This window comes from Anguilla anguilla, chromosome 1 (genome assembly GCF_013347855.1).
Source record: "Anguilla anguilla isolate fAngAng1 chromosome 1, fAngAng1.pri, whole genome shotgun sequence".
NCBI lineage: Eukaryota > Metazoa > Chordata > Actinopteri > Anguilliformes > Anguillidae > Anguilla > Anguilla anguilla.
The window spans coordinates 17292293-17317112 of NC_049201.1; the positions used below are offsets into that span (position 1 = coordinate 17292293).

Below are 24820 nucleotides of genomic sequence, written 5' to 3' on the forward strand. Positions count from 1 at the left end.
CAATGGCTTTCCTGGTCCCAGCACATATCAACAGAAAGCCCATTTTAAACTGAACTGCTCAGATGAATTTTGGTTCTCGTTGCCAAGCAACACCAGAAACAAACAAGTGAAGTCAGACGGTCTGAAGAGGAGTCTCACAGAGGTCAGGCTGAAACCCCTACCTTGCTTTTCCATCCCTTCAAATAAAAAAGAAGAGAACACAGTCAAGCCAACACTGACTAAGCTACAGTAAGCAATAAAGCACCTACAATGGCTGCTAATGCAATGCTTTAATCAGACTGAATATAAGTCATTTAGCACAGGCATGGGTAGTAGACTCAGAGTTCATCAGGGTTGTTCATATGTCATCTGGGCATGGGGGATGGGGGTCCTGTCTCTTTTCCTCACGTGAACGTGTCTCCCGTGCGGTTCTGTGCTTAAAAGTTCATTTTTACCTCTGACAACATCCCTGAAATATACTGTCCAACAGACATACTTTTTCACCAGGATACTTTAACGAGGCACCGTGGTGAATCTATAATTTAGCCTAATATCTGCGTATGAAACATTACTACCCTCATGACCGAAAATAATTTTTTCAATGGACAATTATCCAAGATCCAATCTCTACCCAGTGCTAATGACTTGCCTGGAACTACAGCAGCTCTGAACTATTTCAGTAGAGAACACGGCAAAATATTTTGTGCCTTAAAGAGAATTGCAGATTCAAAAAAAGGAGATTGGCTCCAGGGTTGGCCTTGGGCCACATTGTGATTTGGAAACATGAGTAAGGATATATCATAGTTGTAATGCTAAATATACTGTAATGTACTGTAATTAAGTCTAGTGCCACCTTGTTGTAACCACTGAGCCCACTATTTGCGAGGTTTAGTTTAAGATGTTGATCTTAAACTAAATTTGAATACGTTTAAACGAACAGTGAAAATGCAATACATGATGGGGGGTGTAGATTTTCCATATGTGTTATACTTGGCCATCACAGACACTTTAGTGCATTCTTTATGATTGTCCACATTCTTAATTTCTATTTCTTGAATTGCAGCATTTATAGCATGCTTTCACACAGCTCTGGCAATCAGAAAGACTGCAAATCCAATCCGAATACTGAATACTTTAAGTTTCATTATCTCATGCAAAACCAATAAGCAACCCTTAAGTCAAATTTTGGAAGGGCAGATTGTTTTGAGTAGAGCGTCCAGGATTATTTTCAACAGCAGCATTTTACAACTGCTGAGATGGACTGAAACAGACAATCAAAGTAAAAGGCTGGCTTACCATGCAACCATGTTGCCAGCAGTCCTATTAGTGTCAAGCAAGTCCAATCAGACCAATTTGCAATTGGCAACTCACACCCATGACAAAAATATGTCTTAAAACGGCCAGGAGAACTTAACAAACCCCATTATGACTTTATGAATCTTTTCTTCATTTAAAATTGCTTTCAGAGGAACATACTGTATCTAAGTAGCCATATACTGAAGCTATTGGGTCTGACACATGGAGAACGCCAACAAGTGAACCTCATTAGACCCCTAAATACACTGAGTATGAACAGAAAACTGTAATTGAATTAAGTCAAAATGTAATTTAGAGTCCTCATCATTTGCAAAGGATCTCTTTCTCACTTACAGCTCCCTTGTAAAGCTGCCACTTAGATCCTTTATACAAAACCCAAATGCGTACAGTTTGATGGGGTCATAAAATATACATGAGAGTGTTGGCCTGGCATTGTTTAAAACATAGCGCATTCCCCATAATTTGCCACAGAAGTTCTTCCTGCAAATGGCTTTAACATGGAACTCCGAATTTAACCAGTCGTATCACTGCTTGACTGATTTCATGCTTGCCGACTTGCACTTCAACTGTAAAATTTATATATAACATGAAACTGCTGTGGCCCACTCAATCCTTCGCTATCAGCCTGGTCTACAGAGTGCGAGCCAGAACTCAACTTCCTCTGTTAATCCCTCTATGGAAATACAGGGCAATAAATCTTTCACAAAACACACAGATTGGCACTCAGACCGTTCCAACTGTATATAGCACTCTCAATTTAACTGCGGACATAGTGCATTTCATCAGCGCCTTTCAGCTCTTGTGAAAATGCAGGTGTCTTGTGGAGGGCTTAACCAAGGCTAAAAAGCACATTCTCCCTGTCTGCATTGCTTCTGAATCTTCCTGCAAGTCTCAAATCAAGTGTGAGTACGAACCTGTTGCCTTGGATCTGAATTCTTGTCCAGTACAATGGTTTCATGGGGCATGCTGGCTCCACAGCTGGCTTCCGCGGGGCTTTCTCCTCCGGGCGGCTGAAAGCCAGCCCTCCGGGGGGAGGAGGCGGGGGAGGAGGTCCAAACCCTGGCATGGGTGGGGGAGGAGGGGGCCCTGCCCCTGGGAGAGGAGGTGGAGGAGGGGGACCAGCTCCAGGAAGAGGTGGCGGGGGTGGGACTCCAGCACCAGGCAATGGAGGTGGAGGTGGTGGGGGAGGAATCCCAGCGCCGGGCAATGGGGGTGGAGGTGGTGGTGCAAACGAACCACCAGGTAGTGGTGGTGGAGGTGGTGGTGCAAACGAACCACCAGGTAGTGGGGGTGGAGGTGGAGGAGGAGGAGGAGGCGGGGTCGGTCCTGAGCCATCGTCCGTCTTGCCTGCAAGGCTCATGTTGATGGACTCAAGGTTGAGTTTTTTAGGCACGTTCTGGTTGGGGCTTTGGGCGGCCTTGCTGCCCTCACCTTCGGGCGACTTGACGAAGGTCTCGCGGTCCGTCTGGATGCACACGTTGCGGAAGGTCTTGGGCGGCAGGTCGTCCTCCGTGGACACGCATACCTCCCGGACCTCACCGCGCTCGTGACACCCGTTGTAGGCCAGGTCTTTCCGCATCTTGGCAATGATTTCCTCCAACTTTGACACTGTAACAGCATGCTCCCCTCGCAACTGGAAGATCTGGAGCTGGAACTGTTCCTGTGGTGAGCATGGCCAGAGAAATCCCCAGTTATATACAGAGGAACCAAAATCATAAATGCAAATGCCAAATGGATGGTGATAACACACTGGTATGACAACATAGTCATACACAACATAGAAGCCTCTACTGATGGCTTTAATAGTAACAGTAGTCCCTTTCTCCTTAAAGTTTGACACTAATGTCGACTTCATGTCCAGATCCCAGTGCATTCCTTTCAATTTAACCACATGTGGCACAATAGATTTATTGCTGATTGCTAATGAAGGGCTAATACAATATACAATGGATGTTTATTGAACATTTTGAACATCAAAATAATTGGGCCATGCTTGAAACAATGGGATTTTGAGTATGCGTGCAAATAGACTCAGAGTCAAATTGAAAACCAGACTCGGGTTTGGAAGGAAACAATTTTGCAATATGTTTAACACATGTTCCTCGTTAGCATGTGGTCAGCACAAGACTGGATCTGGCACGTTACTGTAGTTTCACAGTGTTTAAGTTTATGTTTATGAATGTGAAAATCATGTTCAATTTCTGAAGTGCGTCAACCACGCACGCACATACAGTTCATTACAAACGACACCGGAGATTCAACACTAGAATATCATTCAAAGTTAATTTTCATCATCGATTCATCATCATGAAGACAATCTTGTCAAAACTGATAAAAAATGGTTGCAAATGTATGTCAAAGGAGGTTTATGAAACATTTATATGTTTTTATATGGAATTGAATTGCAGCACTACATCATTGTAATTTTGGCATATTATAATGAATATAATATGATTTATATAATAATACAATATGGCATAAAGTATATGACATTATAATAAAACATGTACTGTAGACACAAGTCTTACAAGAGGGAACAAGACAAAGGCCTGTAATTCTACTGAAATGACTTCAATGTCATGACTTCAAATGTTTGATCACAGACTAATACATCTGAGTGCTAATCCTAGAACAGACACTAGAATTAAACCAAATGCATTTTAGACCTCCCTTGAGACCAAGTTATTCCAGCTTTGACTGCCTACGCTTCTGTTCAGTTGGACAGGATTTGTGTTACAACAAACAAATTTAAATATATGAGCACATTAAATTCCTGTCAATAATTCACAAGAAAACTCAACAGTACATTTCACAAAAATAATGGATGGAGAACCAGAGAAGAGACAGCTCTGACCACAACCGTACAAATGAGCCATTTTGGATGCTTGCAGTTTGTTAAAGGCCACCAAATCCCAGATGCAAAAGAGTGATCTTATTTCATACGCAGAACTGGCAGGAGGCAAGCTGACTACATGTGGAAACAATTACAGCACCATAGACATCTTATTTTAGCCTTCCTCCACATCTCACATCTCATTTTTTGTGAAGGTATGTTTCCTAACATTTTTTGGGTAGGTGCTTGAAGTTTATAACTTAATTTGATAAAGATGACAGTTCTCAGAAAAGATTTCCGAACCTTTCTGACTATCCTGATTCCCTGCTTAGGTAGGACTGTAGTTATCCACCACGCTGTATATTTCACTCTTTTATAAAAAAAATAAATAAATAAATAAAAAAAACCCTTTTCCTGTCACTTGTTACATGTTGTCCCATCCCAGCACTTCCTGGTAATTTGTATTTGTCCTAATACTGTACAGAATAGTGTTCACTGTTCTCGGCTAGAAATAGATGTACAAAATAAGTATTGTACCTTACTGAACCCGTGTTTAGCAGTTGTCTACGACCATGAAATGCACTTTTTTTTGTACGTTGCTTTGGATAAAAGCGTCTGCCAAATGAATGTAATGTAATGTAATAAATGTAATGTAGGAGAATGGCTCCTTTTGCACACATAACTCAATGTGAATATTCCTCAAATGCTGAATACAAATAGCAGCTTCACATACTATTACTCCTCATTGTTCCTTATGCATTTTGCACCACTATTTATGTTCTACAGATCTTACTTCAAGTTTGAGATGATCCTCATCAAAATGGCAGCTACAGAAAGGAAATACCCAATGATGATAGACAGCTGGCTTATTGCGTTAGTTGTCAAATTGGCGCAGGCCACAATTCAAGGCTCTTTGGTGATGGCTAGGTGGGTGATTCAACAGAGGCACAAAGACTGTTTTAGATTTGTGCATCAAACCAAGTCAAATTTGTTACTGGTCTGCAGTCCTGGATACATTTTCCCAATAAAGAGATCTCCCAATAAAGATTCCTCTTGCAGTAGATTGCTCTGTGTTAAAACATAGTTCACATTTGACAAGCCCACAGTACAGCTTAATCTAAAAAATGAATTTTAATTATAATTCGCTCCCCTGCTGCTATATACAGTAGCCAAGAAAATTATTCTCAAAAACAAGAAAACTTAATAATGTCCAGCCAGTCCTTATTATTGGACATGCTGGCCAGTTTACTCTCTCAGCCTGATTTTTCCAGTGCATAGATCTCCATCGGAACAGACTGTGCTCTGATATTCAATTTCTGAAGTAATGGGTCCGGTTCTGTCCATGCCCAGCCTTCCATCAACTGTCTTTGGATTGTCTTTCGTAACAACTAATAATACATAACACAACAATTTATATTCAACCCGGCACACCAACTAAATTTTTTTATTTATAGAAAAGCAAATGCTATATGAATAATTGTCATATTATATTACTTAAGGTTTTCTCACAATTCAAAGGAAGTTTTCCTCACGACCAATCTCTTAACTAATGACTAATGACATTAAACCTTAAAATGTCTACTTTGAAACAATAAACGGCCCTTTCTACTTGAGAATTGCAATTAACGCTGATGGGAACCTGCATGTATATTTTTGGGAAACCATGCTGTACAATACAGATGAAGAGTTAACTATCAAAACGGCTGGAATTAACAGCTGTTCAGAGAAAGGTTCGAAAATCAGCCTCAAAAGTATTGAGATTTGGTGATAGCTGCATCATTAACACTCCCCGTACAGACATAAGTCACACTGATCGCACCTGCAAGCACTGCAAATCTTTCCATCTGTCATATGGAGTGTTGTTTGCCACAGTAATTATCTGTGTATTATGTGGATACACTGCGAGAATTGAAAGCGGTTCCTTCATAGGTCATTTGATATGGCCTTTTTACTGTGTATCATGTGTCAGTTAGTGTTAGGCAAAGTAGATTTTGGTATTCACAAATGTCTCTTTCTTGTAACTGGTGACATCTAATGAGTTCTGAAAATTACTCCAGGGCTTAGCCCAGTGTACAAGCTAAGTGGTTGTATTTATTTTTACATTCAAATGGTTATGGGACATCTGGCCAGTAAAGAAATACACACTTAGCAACTTGATATGATTTTTATTTTGCCATAACCCCTCTGTGTTTCAGTAGACAAATTAACTTCCCTCTCTGCAAAATGAAATGACGTAACAGGAGATCACTCCAAGCTTCCCAACAGTGAACCCTAATCGACATTTGATTTGGGGCCCAGTAGAAGGAAAGATGAGCAGGATTTTTCTTTTTCTGTGGAATTTCTTATGCTCTTATCGTTTTGTATTACACAGACACTTTTCAGCACGCAGGTTAGGAGTGATTCTGAGACAGTGTGTGCATGGCTGCAAAGAATAACTCTGCCAGGGGACTCTAGAGCCTGGGACTGTAGAATCCACCGGAAGAGGTGTGCTGCAGCGGAGGTACAGAGACTGACTGACTTACATGCTGCTTTTCCACCTCCTCTTTGCATTCTCTCTTCAGCTGCAGTAGGGCAGCCTGGTGCTCTGTGAAACACAAAACAGCTTCAGGGCTCTTCACCAGAAAAGTCAACACTCACTTTGTAAAAGCATATATTTATATAAATTACACAATTATATAATTATTTAAATTAAACATATTACATATAAATAATTATTTTAATTATGACATATAATGTACAATGTAAACATTTTTTTTTCCACAAAAAAAGCCTTTGCAGAAAGGTTTGGATGGAGTTTATACTCTCACAAAGATAATGTAATACACAACACTTCCACAGGAGGGTAGAAGTGCAATATTTCTTCTACTGACAGTGACACATCATTGGGTAGCTTCTGGTGGTTTCTGGCCTAAACTATAGGCAAAGAGCCTTCTTTATAAAAACTGCTGGGTTCTGGTCACTGAAAACTAGGATGGGTCCAAAGTTTGGGAAGAGGTTATAGAAGTATACTACTGGACATAGTAAATGATTGTTTAGGGTTGCAACACTCAATCAGTTAACTCATTTAGAATGGTAATTATTTTTCTGTAACATTAATAATAACACGTATGCTCCATGATAATAATTATACACACCCAAGGACATAGTATATACAAGTTCATTTTTTTGAAAAAAACTGACAACTTTCAATAATATATTTTCACCTGTCTGCCAAATTAATGCTAGGGTTGGGATACATCCAAACTGTTTTACATCCACACCCAGGTAAAAATGAAGACAGTGTAGTCATCATGCTTGTTAGGCAGGTATATTATAGTACACATTTTATCATTGTGGCAATGGGAGAGAACACTTTTCTTCCTGAAATGTCAACTTACCTACAGTTTAAAAAGATACTTTTGGTCTAAAGGGCATGCCATAAAACTACTTACTATTTTACTTAATACACTATTAATGTACTCTATTAAAACCGCAACTATTACGTCCCATTTCGTATCCTCAAATAGCATTTCCTATTTCAGATTCATCGATGTGAATGCCACAAAGTGATCAGATAGCTCATATTGTTTCACTGCATGTAATTTTGTACGACTATATTTTATAAACTACTATAATAATCACACTAATATAATAATAGTTCTATACAACAGTATATTAAAACACCATGCTAGCTCTGTGATATGTGTACCATCAGGGTTGTACAACAGTAAGTGCTTTTAGAGTTGAATGTTAATTAACAAGTTGATCTGTTAACACTTTTACTGTATGTAGTATTATCATGGACACAAACCAAGGTTTACATTTTAGTAGTATTTCCTGGTAGAAGAGGTATTCAGAGTGGGCTTATCACCTTCAGTGAAGACACGCCCACACAATAAATCATTCAAACAGGACAGAAAATAATCTCAAATTATCACTGACCTCTCCTGACAACCTCAAACATTATTCATATACAACATATTTTATCAACATTGATACCTTTAAAATATCAAATAATATGTTTCCCACAACAGTACATATTTGTATTTTTATGTATGCGCACATGTAAATTTTATCAACATGTGTATGCCCAATTTTACACATGCCTGCTGATATATTATCTATTCATTTGTGGACTTTTGTTCCACTAAACCTCGTCTTCAAAGTACACTAGCCTGGTTTATCTGGTAGAGTAAAACTGGCTGTACCAGTGGAGTTGGTTTCATGTTGCAAAGGTCTTTGCTCTCAACAGTAAAGGCATGAGGAGAAACTGACTAACAGCCGTAATTAGATCTGCCCATTTTCAGTGCGGCACGACTTCAGCTTGTTTGTGTGTGTTCATGTTTTTGAGCAGCCTGACTGAGGTGTGGCAGGCTGACTCTATCCCAGAATTCCAGAGTTTCCTCTGTTCCAGAAACAGAACCTCTCTGAGCCCTACTCTGTCCTGTGAAGTCACAAGATGTCCAGCAAACAGCATTATGAGCTCAGTGTTTTAGTGGGTTCCTGCTTTAAACAGATTTAGAAGATACATTACACAGATACCATGTATCTGTGCTTAGCTAGCCTTGCACAACACACACACACACACTTGTTAATGTTACCCTGTAATTAAATTAAACAGTCAAATTAAGTGTTTTGGAAGGACAGCCTCCAGTCCTGGATTAAAAAGAGTGGAGGTGTGTTTATTTTCATTAGGACAAAAAGATTAAGCTGGACATCAGTGCAATAATTGGGCTTGGTAGAAGATGAAAGCTGCAGTGTACAACATTGTTCCTCACCTGCTTCAGTGTACCTAAGGCCCACCTTCTCTTCCTCATCTCTGGGTTTTGGAGGGGGCCAGACAGCCTGCAGACGGCCAGGGGTCCGATCCTCACTGTCTGTTGGAGAGATCACCTCAGTCTGAAGACAGAAACATCAGAGACAGAAGTGACAAATAAGAAGCAGGTCGACATGCAGTTTTACAGGACAGATATGAATTGATGTGGACGTTAAAAATAAAAAAATGCAAACACTGCACAGTAACAGAGATCTGTGGACATCCAACTTAAATCTATATGAAGAATTCTGGTTGAAGAAACTTCAGTGCCAGAAATAACTAATAACTTATTTATTCATCTGCTGAAAATGAAAGCTTAAAGCAATTTGGGTAAGGTTGAGAGCAAAATCAACTTAATTTCCATAAAGCTAACATAATTTAAAACTTTCAAACAATATTTGGAGGTTAGAAAGAAATAAAAAGCAGGTTTTTTGGCAGTATTAAAGTGAGATTATTTGCAGTAAGATCTAAAACAACACATCTTTCAGTACAAACGGCTTTTGTTTTGTTGACAAGAAAATGTTAGAAGGACAAATACATACATACATTTAACTCAGTTATGCTTTTAACTTCAACAGAAGCAGATCTTTGAAAGATGGCTTTCAGCGCCTCCTTGTCATTTCTGATTTTCCTCTTCACTGCATCCAGGTCCACAGAATCAACAGAATTCTTTTTTGTGGTCTTGAAACTGGAGTGAGACTTTAAGGCATCCGATGGAGTCTCTGTGGCTTTCCCGGCATCCTCTTTTGGGGAGGCTGGCTCTGTGTCCTCCTCAGTGCCCTTATCTTGCTCCTCGGAGTCCCTTTTGTCCCTGCACTCTGATGTAGAGTCCTCTTTGTCCTCGATTATTGGACTGTCCAGCTTCAGCAACTGGGTGAATTGCCCCAGCAGGCTGCCCTTTGGCTTCAGCGAGCCTTTCGGCTCCAGACGTTTCCTGCTGGGCAGTTGCTCGGGGAAGAGCTTGGCTTTGTTGACCGGCTTTTTCAGACTGAGCAGAGCCAGATCCGTGTCTCTGTGCTTGATCTCAGACACGGTCTCCCGTTCCTCACCCACGGCCCCCTTCTTCAGCACCTTCAGCCCGCTGAAGAGGGCAGGCAGCTGGAAGGACGTGCTCCGTGAGGAGGCCCCCAGGGGTGTGCTCGTAGGCTTCCCCCTGCTAGCAGGCGTCTCCTTCTGGTTCTCAGGCACAGAGGGCATGTCACTTGGCTGGGTTTCAGCAGAGGAATCCTGTATGTGTGGCTCTGCTGTGTCCATCTCTGGAGGGCCTTCCTTAACCTTGTGGTCAGGCTGCTCGTTCAGGCTGGGGGAGGTCACCTTCTCCGTCTCTGTGGCACCTGGAGGTTCACTGAAACCTGTCTGGTCATCTGCAGGGAATGGACACTCAGATACTCCTGACGTTGCTTGGCTGTGGTGGGGCGATACACTTCCTGGGTCCTCCTCCAACCCCTCAGACACAGCCTCCATCAGGGCAGGGGTGAGCAGGAGGTCTGATGGGGTGCGTATGACGGTGGAACCCGTGTCTGAAGAGTGATCTCCAGAATGCACACGGTAGATTGCGGAGACATCCTTGACGTCGTGGTCGCGAGGTGAACGGTCGGTGGATGTGTCACAAGCACTGGCGTGTGAAGAAAACTGGAGGCCCATTGCGTCCGGGGTAGCGTCTGGGCTGCAGAGATCTGGACCTGCGTCAGGCCTGCAGTCAACGGCAGGCACTTGTTCGGTCTCACAGGAAGGCACGGTGGGATCCTCTTGACTGTCACGTTCTGCGCTATCTGGCATCTGTTGAGGGTCAGAGCCATCTGTAACTGATTTATGCTGAAGAGAGTGAGGCCTGAAGACAGGAACCTCTATGTCCCACTCAATCGAATCACCTTCAGAGCCCAGCAGCTGATCTTCGTTAAGGCCTGCCGTGGGCTCATCTTCCTCAGGAGGGTGGATCTCACTGGGGGAAACGCACTCTACTAATTGGTTCAAGCTGCTATTCCCCTCCTCATCCTCCGTCTCCGTGTCACTGTAGGTCTCCACCATGGTCACCTGGACCAAATGAGAATCTGGCGTTTTCGGAGTGGGGATTGGCCCATCCACTCGCAATTTGGGAGAAGACTCATCCCCACTCCTACAGGGCTCAAATACTTCGTCACTCTCTGTCTCAGATACCTCACTATTCTGATGCTCCCCTTCCGTATCTTGGCCCGTGTCAATTTTGTTTAGGCCATCATCACCATTGCTGACCGGGCTACTATTGTTTTCAGTGTCATCTTGCTCATTGGACAGGTTCCGGAAAGACGTGAGCACCGCACTCTCCTCCGTCTGATTCTGTGTTTCCAATTTCTCCATCCCAGCTCCTGAAAACATGCCCGTGATTCTACTGAAAAATGAGCCAGGGGGAAATTTCTCCTCGGCATCTGGGTCATTGTCTGCATTTGCCATTTTTCTAAAAACCAATTCAGAGGCTGCTTTAAATCACCAAATCACATTAAATCATAGCAGTGCATCTCATAATTATGTTTCTTTTGTCATGAAGACCGTTATTGACAAATCTGATATGCTGATTTTTACAAAACTGTAGCCTGGCAAGAGGAGGTTAATCCAGTACAGAGTGAGTATTCAGTCTTTTGACAAAGGTCATCTCTACACCTTTACAGGCACTTCAACCAGCCTCTGGTCCAATTTCAGCGGGTCCAGTAAACAAAAGCCCTTTGTCACTACAAATCCCCTGGGCCTTCTTACTCTGCCCAAGAGGGCTGCAATGATAGGCCCTGGTTTCTTGTAATCCTTTTGGCAGCACACAAATAGACACTAATAGATTTTCTCCAGGCAGCAATATTGGCATTTTAAACAAAAGTCTTTCCCTTAATTCACGCTTCAGTGGCCAGGAAATGTGTTTTTCGGGTGTCCGAAATGTAGCCGAGCGGTGCTGATCCACGTAATGATCCCGCCGGTGTAGAGGGAGTTTCACACAGAGTGAGCATGCCTCTGAATAATCTCCCTGGGAAACCAGGAAGAGGGAGCAATCACAACAGGCAGGAGGAGGGTAAAAACTTCAAACGCAGCCCTGCCCAGCCCAGTTAGAGCGAGACAGGCCGTGGGATCCAGAAGTTTCCACCTCCCTTCCCCTAGGAGAGCATGTGAAGTGGGGTCCAGCTTTCTGTCCTCTTGATTGCGATGTTTTCGCTTGTCCCCGGGTATATCCGTGTGTGCACAGGAGAGCTCTGCGCTGCCTGAGAAATCCCTCCAGGTTTGAAAAGGAATGCAGATCGGCATCCACCCAACCTCTCACCCCGCCCTCCCCCGCCCCCCTCCCTCCCAGGGAGGGAACTCTGGCGGCAATTAAGGTGTCTGGTTTCCACTGGTTCCACAAACTACTTCCGCGGGACAGGTACAGCGCTGCTCTCCCTCGCACTGATTAAACAGAGCTCTACAGCGCAGCCGCTAATCTCCCACAGGTCAGGTGGATTGGTAGGCACAGCATAGCACTGCTCTGTGTGCTATTACACCACAAGACATAATCTGTTGCAATTAGCCTGTCTGGCCCTGTGCGCTTCAACAGCAAATCTCCCACTATCTCCAACTCCAGAGAAAATATTTCAGTTATTTTCTACTTTTTTCTGTTTTCACTCATGTTTTTTAGGGTACAAATCACATTTACATCTCAGAGGCTATACATTCTATTAATGAGTGATACCCTATGCTTTTAATTCTGGACAGTAATGTTCAATGCCACAGTAATATTTACTCCTCAGTAGCCTTAGGAGCTCTCAATATAATTGCTGTGTAATAGTTTTAGTGGTGGGTCTAGAAGGGCCACAATTCAAAGCTCAAAGTATAAAACAGATTATTCAATGCAATGTAATAGCAATGCTAATGGACAAGGCAGCCATGATTGTAGTTTAAATTCAACACCATGATGAACAGTATACACATAGCAGTACAGCAAGGCTACATCATGCAGCTAATTTACACCTTTGAGCTCTAGGCTTGACTAATTCTCAGCACAAAGGTGTGATTTCCACACATCTCAGTACAGCCTCTAGCACAAGACTATATAGTTTAACTCCATTTTAGCACTGGCTGCCTTTTAACTGGCTGCTTTTTAACATCTACTACTTGAAGAGAAATGCCACGCAGCTACCAACAAAGGCAACAAAGCTTATTATAGCGTTTCAGGGGCATGAGAATAAAATGTAGGGTGTGTACGTAGTGCATGTTGTCAGAATGAAGAAACACATTTGTCTGTACATGGGTGGCTGTGTTTGGGAGTGGCCCTGGAGCCTTGTCATATCAGGTTCTGTTAGTACCTCGAAGAGATAGTTATCTGCCATGTCCCAGACACTCTATTTTTGCCACAGTATGCATTAAGCACTGAACAGACACACAGGCCTTCTTATCCTGCAATGTGGATTATGCACACACTACATGTAAATGCCAGGCTCACGGCATGAAGCCCACTCTTGATTTGAAAACTGCTTTGACTGAAATGTGATCATTGTGATGACATCAGTAAGTTATGCATAAAGTCTGTGCCACCGACAAGTTAAAAGAAAATGTAATCTCATACAACAAGTGAAGAACTGACACTAACTTAACAGCATAACTACTGATACTCGGCTTCACAGTATACAAGGAAACATTCCGTAAAAAGCCTGAGAAATATTCATTTAGTCCCCAGTGGAATTTCCAATGGAATTTCAAGCCTGGTGAAGACCATTAGTTGCCATGCAAATTGAAGATCCATCCACATTCCTTTAAATATGGTGAACTTAATGTGAACATATGGTGACTGAGGCTTTTGATTTCATAAAGGGGGTCAACAAAGTGAACTACAAGAGATTCTTCAGGTTGAGTTCAGTTAGTAGAACGAGGGGGAAAAATGGAAATGAGCAAAAGGTAAATTCCGAACAGACATTACAAGAATTTTTCACACAGAGAGCAGTCAAAGTGTGGAATAGCCTGCCAGGTCATGTAGTAGAGGCAGAATTTCTGGAGATTTTCAAAACTAGGCTTGATACAATATTATCTAGTCTGTAGGTAATCAGGGAACTAATTTAGTCAGGAAATTGTTGATCTGAATGGCCTGTTCTTGTCATTATGTTATGCTATGTTATGTTAAAGGAAACCTACCATTCCAGCCATACACTAATATTATAGCCATTTAAGTATGAAGTAATCCTTTGTACATTTGGATCTAGGTTACTATTAACAATTATTTTATGAAAAAATGTAATAGATTAATGGCCAGCTTCTGTTTTATATAATATGTGTAGTCCTCAGACAGCATTTAAATAGAAAACAAACAGTCAAAAATATATTAGTATATTGAAAATCAACAATACGTCCTGTCATGTGTTTTCCTTTATGAAGCTGGATTGTCACTGTAGTTTATGGCTCATGACAAGTGTTGTAAATAAACCCATAAATAAATACACCCCAATGACTAAATCTTTTGCACTGAAATGTATTTGAGTGCATGCATTATACTCAAAGTACCATTACAATGATAACTTAAATCGAAGATTATAAAACCTTTCCACATGGTCACTGTTAGTGTCTCTGCTAAGTCGCCAATATGACACTATAGATATTATGCCTGGAGAGGAAAAGGAAACGTGTTTGTGTAATTTATCAAGGCTTAAGAGTGATTCTCTGTCATTAAAAGGGATTTAAAATAGCCACACGGATAAACAGAGCGACTCATAAGGCCTTTGGGAAGAGTAATGGTATTTACTTCCCTCAGTGTAAATCCATCAGGAAACAAGCCAATGCAGAACGGTCTGTTCTATGCTCAGTGACAGGATGAAGGACCAGAAGCACAGCAAGAGAGGGGAGCTCTGTGACTACACAGCACAGAGCTGATGCACTCACACACAGCACAGAGCTGATGCACTCACACACAACACAGAGCTGATGCACTCACACAGCACAGAGCTGATTCACTCACACACAGCACAGAGCTGATGCACTCACACACAGCACAGAGCTGATGCACTCACACACAGAACAGAGCTGATGCACTCACACACAGCACAGAGCTGATCCACTCACACAGCACAGAGCTGATTCACTCACACACAGCACAGAGCTGACCCACTCACACACAGCACAGAGCTGATTCAGTCACACACAGCACAGAGCTGATCCACTCACACACAGCACAGAGCTGATCCACTCACACAGCACACAGCACAGAGCTGATTCACTCACACACAGCACAGAGCTGATCCAATCACATACAGCACAGAGCTGATCCACTCGCAAACAGCATAGAGCTGATCCAATCACACACAACACAGTGCTGATCCACTCACACACAGCACAGAGCTGATCCATTCACACACAGCACAGAGCTGATGCACTCACACACAACACAGAGCTGATGCACTCACACAGCACAGAGCTGATTCACTCACACACAGCACAGAGCTGATGCACGCACACACAGCACAGAGCTGATCCACTCACACACAGCACAGAGCTGATGCACTCACACACAACACAGAGCTGATGCACTCACACAGCACAGAGCTGATTCACTCACACACAGCACAGAGCTGATGCACTCACACACAGCACAGAGCTGATGCACTCACACACAGAACAGAGCTGATGCACTCACACACAGCACAGAGCTGATCCACTCACACAGCACAGAGCTGATTCACTCACACACAGCACAGAGCTGACCCACTCACACACAGCACAGAGCTGATTCAGTCACACACAGCACAGAGCTGATTCAGTCACACACAGCACAGAGCTGATCCACTCACACAGCACACAGCACAGAGCTGATTCACTCACACACAGCACAGAGCTGATCCAATCACATACAGCACAGAGCTGATCCACTCGCAAACAGCATAGAGCTGATCCAATCACACAACACAGAGTTGATCCACTCACACACAGCACAGAGCTGATCCACTCACACACAGCACAGAGCTGATCCACTCACACACAGCACAGAGCTGATTCACTCACACACAGCACAGAGCTGATCCACTCGCAAACAGCATAGAGCTGATCCACTCACACACAGCACAGAGCTGTATGCATCCCACTAGCACACAGTCAGAGTTCCTTCTCACTCATAGCACAGTGCCTGATATTTACTCTCCTAAATGCAAATCTCTGACATGGCAGTTTTAAAAATACATTTAAGCTGCAGGCGTTCTTAAAGCTGATATTTCAGCGACTCCCTGTCATTTGTTTTATGCAACTGATCACTAGTGGAATGTGAGGCTGGAGGCCTAAGTATACAAACACACTTTCATTTTGATGGACTGAACCAGTGCTAATGTGCATTTCCTATATGGTTCTGTTCAGCCACATAGATGGTATTATTATGACAACAACAACAACAACAACAAAGGAACTCAAATATACAATGCAATACTACAGCAGCACCATGTTCACCAGCAATGACTCAGCAAGGGTGGAACTATCATAGTTTGAATGTCAAGTTTAAGGGAACGGCAACAATAACAAACTTCTGCACCTAACTCCTACAAATATTACAACATTTAAACAGGTAATATATCCTGAACTATTCAAATAATTGTATTTTTCAGGACACGCTAGGCAAAAGACAGACATCGCCGCACACACATAATCTTCTACTGGGGTTGCCCATAAAAGCCCAGTCCAGGGTGCTCTGGCTGTCATTGGTACGGTATGGCTGGCATTGGAATGCTGATAAACACGCATGATTTGTGCTTAGTTGTTCATCTGACAAACCTGACTATTAAAAACTGAGAAGGCGCACCTCTGCCTGGCTCTGAATGGATTTGAATCTACACATAAGCTCTGTGATATCCTTATGCTCTAGATAAGATCTGTCACGTGGAGCTGTGAAATGTGCTGCTTGTTTCTTGCTGAGGTCGTGGACACACTATTGAGCTCAGAGAATTTCTGGTCTTATAAAGATGAAAAATAGTATTCTGGAGCTGTCTTATACAGGAAGTGCTGTATTGGGACAATAATGTAAATTTAAAAATGAGGAACGAGCTTAATTTTGAATGCAAACATTGTATTCATTTGTTGGCTGTGAGAGTATCTCACCAGTAACTTTGTAACCTTACTTTTGGATTTTTTTACAAATATTTTTTGACTCCCTACACATGCTCACTACATTTAATTAGTGATGTCTGCACCCACGCAAGGACCTCTGCAGCTATTCATGCACTCATAAAGCCAATGATGATTCTGCTCCCTACAGCCCTTGGAGTGCTAAAGGATCAATATGAGGAGAGTCATATTTGACGGATGATAACTGGTAGCCTTTGGGTGCCTGTCGTGGAGTAGGGAGAAACCAATGCAGTGGTGCCCAATCATGTGCCATTTGTTTGGGGATACTTTCACATTGACACTCACTGTGAGCTCCAGGGTTGGATAGTAAGGTGTGTCGCCGATGATGTCATCCTCTGGGGGCGTGATCCTCAGAAAGTCCAGGTGGTCTGGCCTGGGAATACTGGACGGGCCCTCGTGACTCTGAGAGATAGCATCATCTCCTTCCAGCAGCCAGATCTCAGTCTCTGGAGAACACACACAACGCAGGGCAACACTCAGTTCCGACGTCTTGGGAAAATCAGACATTAGTGTGACATTGCAATTTTCAGCTTCCATAACAGAACTATCTATGATGATTCTGATTTATGTTCATGTTTATGTTATGTTCATGAATGGAAGACATTTATATTTATATTGTGTACTCAGCTATTCCAGTTCCATCTTGAGCACAAGCTTTTGTACTGAGGCTGAACTCCTAAAGTAATAATGAAAAGTGACTCAAGAGTGGTCTCCACATGAGCACAAGATATGCATACAACATACAACAAGCCATGATGTACCATGGATCAATGCGGATGAGTCAGTACATCCTTCATCACAGGGTTCTTATAGACAACGACTTAGGTTCAGAAACCATTAGAATTATCCCATTTTTCAAAAGGTTGCATTGTACATGCACTGCATGCACTGATTATGTGGATCATTACTTTAAGTGCAGGCAAAGTCAATAGGACTCTGCATTTGTGGCCTAAGGTCAGGGTGGGTATGTGTGCGTGTGTGTATGTGTGTGTTGCCTGGATTCAATCAACATTTGTACAGACTTGACTTGTTTATGGAGAAAAAATGGAACGCTTCCATTTGATTGTAAGTAAAAGGCAATGACAAATGTTGATTGAATCCAGGACTGTGCGCCTGTTAGTGCATGCATGTGTTTTTGTATGTGTGTGTGTGCTTGCGTATTAGTGCATGTATGTGTTTTTGTATGTGTGTGTGTGTGTGTGTGTGTGTGTGCATGTGTGTAGGGTCACTGGTTGAAATCCATCTAGTGCCCCTTAAGCACAATGAACCTTGGTTGGCTCTGTAGAAAATACTGTGAGTGGTTTGTCAGTTTTCATTTACACAAAGTGTACTGAGAGTCTACAGGTCACCCTTTCCTGGAGTAGAAAGGCCTGTTGACGCAGAGTGTGTGAACAGGAACAAAGGCTGCATCAGGAAATACAACATGGGAGGACCAGTGACATGCTCAATGTTCATCTTTATTCCTTAAATATTTCACATATGACTTATTTATATCCCACACATTAACATTGGACAATTCATAAATTAGCCATTAGCAGCAATCGCTATTGCCAAAACTGTTTATACAGAACTGATGTGCTCCTAAGATTATATAGATTGAAATTGTAACAACAATTCAAACTTCATGACACGTGTGGATGAGCATAGATTGGACAGCGATTGGGTAAGATGTTTGATTCCTTTCTCAAGCTCCACTGCTTGCAAAACATTCAGTGGTGAAACTTTTCAAGCATGATACTAATGAATCAGTGCAATCAGCTCATAGGACAGTGGGAGACAGCCAAGGTATGAACAGCCAATTAAATGTTGACATATATGGTCCGAAAGCAAATATGTGTGCTCCATTTCCTGATTCACTTAAGGCCTAGTGGATGGAGAAACACACTGATAAAGAAGGATTATCTTTTGGATGTAGAGATTAAATTTGTATTCTACTTTACTGCTCAGCTTCAAATAGTGCAGGCCGTTCTTTTACCCAGATCTGTATACCAGACTTTTAACCCATCATATGTCATTACCCTCTATGAACAGAGGACACAAACATACCCACACATGTACATATACATGCATACTCAGGCACTCATGGTCAATCACACGCACATACATCAACATTCCCTTTTTCATTCTCTGTTGTACACACATTTCCACCACAATGTGCACATACATGTATGCACATACAAAGTCTAACACACTAACACATACACTCAAAAAGTAATTCTGTCTGTGCACTCCTACCATATACACATCCCACACACTGACATTCACACTCACAGATGCACAAACACAAAGTCTGCACCTACACTTGTGTGGTATCATCATCCCTGAGGAGATGTACTCACACAACAGGAATAGATACAGAGAGAGAGAGAGAGAGAGAGAGAGAGAGAGAGATGGAGACAGAGAGCGAGAGAGAGAGAGATGGAGACAGAGAGTGCGAGAGAGAGAGAGAGAGAGGTCTGGGATGCTCTGGGAGAACGGCCTGAAAGAGAGAGAGAAGTAGGGCAGGTAACTAGACCTGACATACATCTCTAGGTTGACAGAATACCAAACAACACAACCATTATAGTTTCACAGCTGCAACCCTGCCTTTCATTTACCTGAGAAAAGGATTCTGTTCTAAAAATAACCAATTCAAAGCTCCTGTTGAGCACTGAAGCAACTGATGCTCTACCCTTGAGTATGGCATAGTGCTCAGCAGGGATTGCTTCTGTAAATACATTTAGCTGGATAAATGAGCCCACACATTAGATGAAAGCCACAGTCGAATAAATTACAATAAAATGCAAACTCACAGGGGTTATATTTGAATTTATTGCCTTTGCTTGCAATAGAAGTATCAGAGCAGAAAACTGGAATACAAATCATTCATAGAAAGCACCCAGCAGGAGACAAATATTATGAAGAGGTACTGTATGAAAAGACTGTACAGAAATGCAATGTAAAAGCCTGACTGAGCTAGCAATCTCTATCATAATAACGTATCATAACGGGTTCGGAGCTGGAGTCCTCAAAATGCTGACTGCATAGTTAGTCCAAAGCCAAAAGCGGAGCTACATTCTGCTCCCGACCTCGTCAATTCCTCTCTCTCTCCGCTGAAGGAGCAATTATTTCCCCCGCCAGGCATTTCAGCTTCCCACAAAGAGTCAGCTGATAATCTGTGCTGAGTGTTAGTCACCATGTCAACACGGAGAGAGGAGGCGGTGCGCTACTGCTGCCTTAGCGAGACTGGCTTCAGGGCTCACTGTCAGTGCTCAGGGCTCAGCCTCCCTTCCTGGCAGTCTATACTCAAATCCTCAAAGAAACCAGTGAAACCATGCATGTTTTTCTGAACTGACCTTAGTGTATGCTTTTGATGGGCTCTCATCCTCCCTAATAGAGGGAACCTTGCATATCCTCAGAAGTAGCCGCCTCTGCCAATTGAACATAAAAGGAAAAACTGAATTCCTGGGTGAGGGCAATATCAGATTATGTTTCTCAAACTAAAACTGTTTGAAACGACATTACCACACAAATGTCTTTTCGTTATTCAATTTATTCACAGCTCAAGAGACAACAGCATAATTAGATCAGAAAAACTCCTTTAACGTGCTCACTGGCAGTACATTACCCTCACAAATCCGAGATCACACTTCACTTCTGAATGACGCCTCATTTACATATCAGTTAAATTCAAATTTAAAGGGCTCACTTTTAAAATAAACACTAAAAACACTAACAATAACAATAGGCAGGCATAACATAAAGCAGATGTTATGCATGTGTTTTCTCACCGCCGCTAATGTTAAATACATTCACATGAGAGTATGTCATGTTGTGCTTTAAAATAACAAACCTGTAACAAAGTTTCCAAACTGAGTAACATTGCCACCATAAGGCTAGAAAAGGTATTGCAGCTGCCACTGGTTTTTGACCCAGCAGACGAACTTTCCCACTGAATATTTTATGGGAAATCCCAGGATGCTTTGCATAGGTGACACATTACATAACAATTCAAGTAGCTTTCACAGCCATAAACCAGTATTGCCTGATATGAGAATCAAACATACAACCCAGTGTTTAAAAGTCCAAAGATTCCTAGGCCATTACTTCACATTATTAAGGCCCAGCTCCCATAGTGCCCTCTCATACAGGTTTATAGCACAGCCATTTCTCTTCTCCATTTGCTGGAGCCTGATCCCTCATGTGCAGAAACACACAAGGGAGGGAGAACGCAGCTGCTGCGGATGCGTGAGCCACTGTGCCATTATGAGAGCTACATCTGCCGCCGGTATAAAAATATCCTTTCATTCATTTAAACTCGACAAGCTTAGTTAATTCTAAAATATAGTCCTGGAAATTACTCAAAAACATTTTTACTAAGATAAAGACTTTGTCTATATAGTAGTGAACTATACTAAGGGATATAATAACAGCCAGATGAATGTAGGCTGAATTAGAAAAACTGAATATTTCAAATCGCTAAAGAAATCAGTCTTTTCATTGCTGTCAAAAGGAAAAGAATTATAGTATCAATGCTGCCTTCACTCTCTTGTTGACAGCATGGCAACTGATGGGATCCAGTCTCAGGTAATGGTTTTAGCATCAACGGTATCATTGACATTCCTCTCTGGACTCATACAGCAGGGATTCCAGGGCAAAACTGACCCAGCCCCACAAACAGGCAAACCTCACAGACCAAGCAACCCCACAAACAGGCAAACCCCACAGACCAAGAATACCCAACTTACAGGCAAAACCTTTCTATCCCATTTCACCACTGAAACGTTTTTGCGCTGTGATTGATCGACACGCCTGCAGTCGGAAAAGCTGCCATTCAGGCTGTGAGAGGTGAGCAGCTGTCGGACAGACAATGGAGACAGGAATGGAGGGACTCTCTCACTTTCATCCCATGGTGCAGAGCACGGTCTGCGGGCATTATTCTGACCGCGCACATCAGAACGTGGGCCGGGCATAAGCACAGGGAGATGTGCTGAGACTGCCGCAGACGTCGTCATGAATCACTGCCGGTTGTGTGGACTCATCCTGCCCACCTGATATGGAGAGACGAACGGCCGCCCCGCTCTGATGCTACTGAGTGAACTGGGTCCTGTGCTCTCCATGTTACACTGTAAGACTGAGGGTTACTTCCCCCAGTGGAACCAAACTGTATGTAGGTTAAGAAACACATCCTCCTTTAGAAACCTTGGCTCAGTGAGAATGGGTAACAGTGGAGCTGTGTATTGTTAAGAGTTACAGTCAACCTGAGTGATACGTTTTGCCATAATGTGTCACCTTATTTCTCCCAATTGAAATCAGCAGCAGTATGCCACAAGCACTGCAGCTCATGTGTGCATACTCTTTAATACATCTGACTCAGCCACTGTTTTCTGCACTACTCACTGATGCAGGGTTCACTCTTTAAATTTTCTGCTGAAAAATATGTTAAATTTCCCCCTTCCAAAGAAAAGAACAGACGCTATCCCATCCTACGCCAGTAGCTTAGATTGAGAGATTTGTTTCATTACCTTTCTGGCATGCAATAGCAGATTCAATCTCCTAAATAGCATACAACATACGAGAAAACCTTATGAAATGTATCCTGGTACTGCATAAGTGACCATTAACTGAAAAACATAATTATATGGGTTTCTTCTTTCTGTCTTTCATTGAGCTGAAAAGTGTAAAATCACATGCACACACAAATGGTCTGTACTTTCAATATAACAAAGGTGCCATTCAATATGTATAAAACCCTCTCACTTCCTAATCAGCGGCAAATGTCTCATGTTTCTGTTGATGTATTTTCCAGTTTTAACTCCATCCTTCATGGTGTCCAATGTATGTTAAGAAATTAAACCCTGGTGATTAAATATTCAGGGACCAACAAACAGAGTCTACAGAGATCTAAACTTGGAGCTTATTGGCAGAATAAACCGTGAAGGGCAGGCTCTTCCACCCCAGATTTTGTCTCTGTTTCATTTGACCTTGTTAACATTTCAAGTGTAATTAAATATTGACCATGTCCCAGGAATGTCTGAAAATCCTGATCTGTGGATTAGCAGAGAATAGTCTGGGGATCATAAAATTATGTCAACAATAGTGAGGTGAACCTCAATAAGAGAGACTATCAAGTGAAAAAAAAATATATATATGGTTTTCTTTCTACTGGCCTTGAGAGAGCTGAAAAGCATGAAATCACATGCACACACAAATGGTCTCACACACACACACACACACACACACTCATGCGCATACACACACAGGCACTCATTCGCTCCCCTTCAACTAATCTCTGATCAGACTGATTTTCTGAAGAGCTACAGAGGCCTGGCTCATGAGAGGCCCTGGGTTTGGATCTCATTAGGGCAGGCAGGGGGCTGTCTGTCTGTGGAGGTCAGGGACAATACCAGCAGCATCTGCTCCCAGAGCTCAATGACAGAAGAGCTGAAACTGTCTGCTCTCATCAACTCATGTTACATAGCAAATTTATTCTGCAAACACACACGTGCGCACGCACTCATGCACGCACACACAAGCACACACACACGCACTCACGCAGACACACACGCACACACATACCTAATCAAATTTCTTATGCTGATAAGGTTTTGTCTTGTCCTCCTGCGTGTTTCACATTACTTATCTCTGTTATTGGAAATTTTGACCCTTCCATCCTGTTGTTATTCCAATTTGAAAACCCATAAACCTAAATTGAAAACATGAATGCTTCCAGATCCCGCACTTCTTTCCTGCTGTCCTGACTGCTGTCATTAGTGCTGTGGCTTACAGCATTCGGGTGAGGAGATGAATATGGAGAGTATCGTAGTGCCCTGAGGGAGACATCAGTAATGTAGTGTACCAGATCCTCACACAATCATTTTTCATACCGACTCCATCGTGAAAAAATATTGTCCTTTCTATTTCTAGGACAAAGAGCTTACAGAGTGTTACTGAACGAGGGAATTCCACCCCTGCCACCACCCCCCCGCCTTCCATTTTTATTTTGCTTTAGAGAAAAACCAGCATGTCATCCCATTTAATCAGAGAGTCTATGCACAAGTTCCACACTCCAAAAGCTAACTGGAAGAAAGATTAATCTGTTTGGCATGGTACATTAGATGCGTTTTATTGCTTTTGTTCTACCAAAGAATTCACTTGTAAAAAAAACTGAGAACAAATGTTGGCTAATGTTTATCTGTTTCAACTTTTGAGCAAGCATATGTCCTTTCTATCACAGCATGTCATAATGTATTAAGTGACAGTATGTGCAAGAGACAGAACTGAGAATGTGAATAAAAATGTTCAATCTTCCACTACAACTTTGCAGTTAAATCCCTGGGGAAGAAATAAAAGAGCTCCATTCAATAGTGCTTCCCGCATCGCTATGACAAACAAAACAGAGAGCAAATCCTCCTTCCCCAAAACTGTACTGACAAACCACTATAGTTATCTGCAAAGAACTGCTCTTTGTCCTTAATCGTTTAGGTCAGCTGAGGGAGCAGTACGGCGTGCTGTTCATTTCCTGTTAGATGCCAAAATGGAGATGCCGAACAAGTTGTTCTCTGGTGTGATCAGTTTCGAGTGACTCCTTGGGAAAATTGGTTTATAAAATAAGAATATTACTTACAGTACATTTGGGGGTACATCCAGAGGGCATTCATTAACACTTTGAAATAATGTGAGAACCACAGTCACTTCCACTGCGCACACTGAACCCCTCTGCCAATGAAACCTATCAACACACTCAGTACTAATGATGAGACTCAGCAAATGTGCACCGATTGAAATTCTATCAGCAACAGCAATGTGCAAATTGGCATTACCTCAGTCCT

General features: G+C 42.3%; 1 protein-coding gene across 4 annotated transcripts in view; it reads right to left on the reverse strand.

The window, feature by feature from the left end:
* Window positions 1-24820, reverse strand: part of LOC118210157 (formin) — a 77488-nt gene that overhangs the window by 43702 nt on the left and 8966 nt on the right. Inside the window, exons 3-7 of one of the 4 annotated variants that reach the window (XM_035386113.1) lie at window positions 17295-17455; window positions 8887-9007; window positions 6652-6713; window positions 2211-2956; window positions 162-176 (exon numbers count right to left, since the gene is read on the reverse strand). In XM_035386113.1, coding sequence (XP_035242004.1) covers window positions 162-176; window positions 2211-2956; window positions 6652-6713; window positions 8887-9007; window positions 17295-17455 — 1105 coding nt within the window. Of the gene's footprint in view, window positions 1-161; window positions 177-2210; window positions 2957-6651; window positions 6714-8886; window positions 9008-9470; window positions 12152-17294; window positions 17456-24820 lie in introns of those variants that run through there. The other 3 variants (XM_035386104.1, XM_035386128.1, XM_035386121.1) reach the window with 3 other exon arrangements.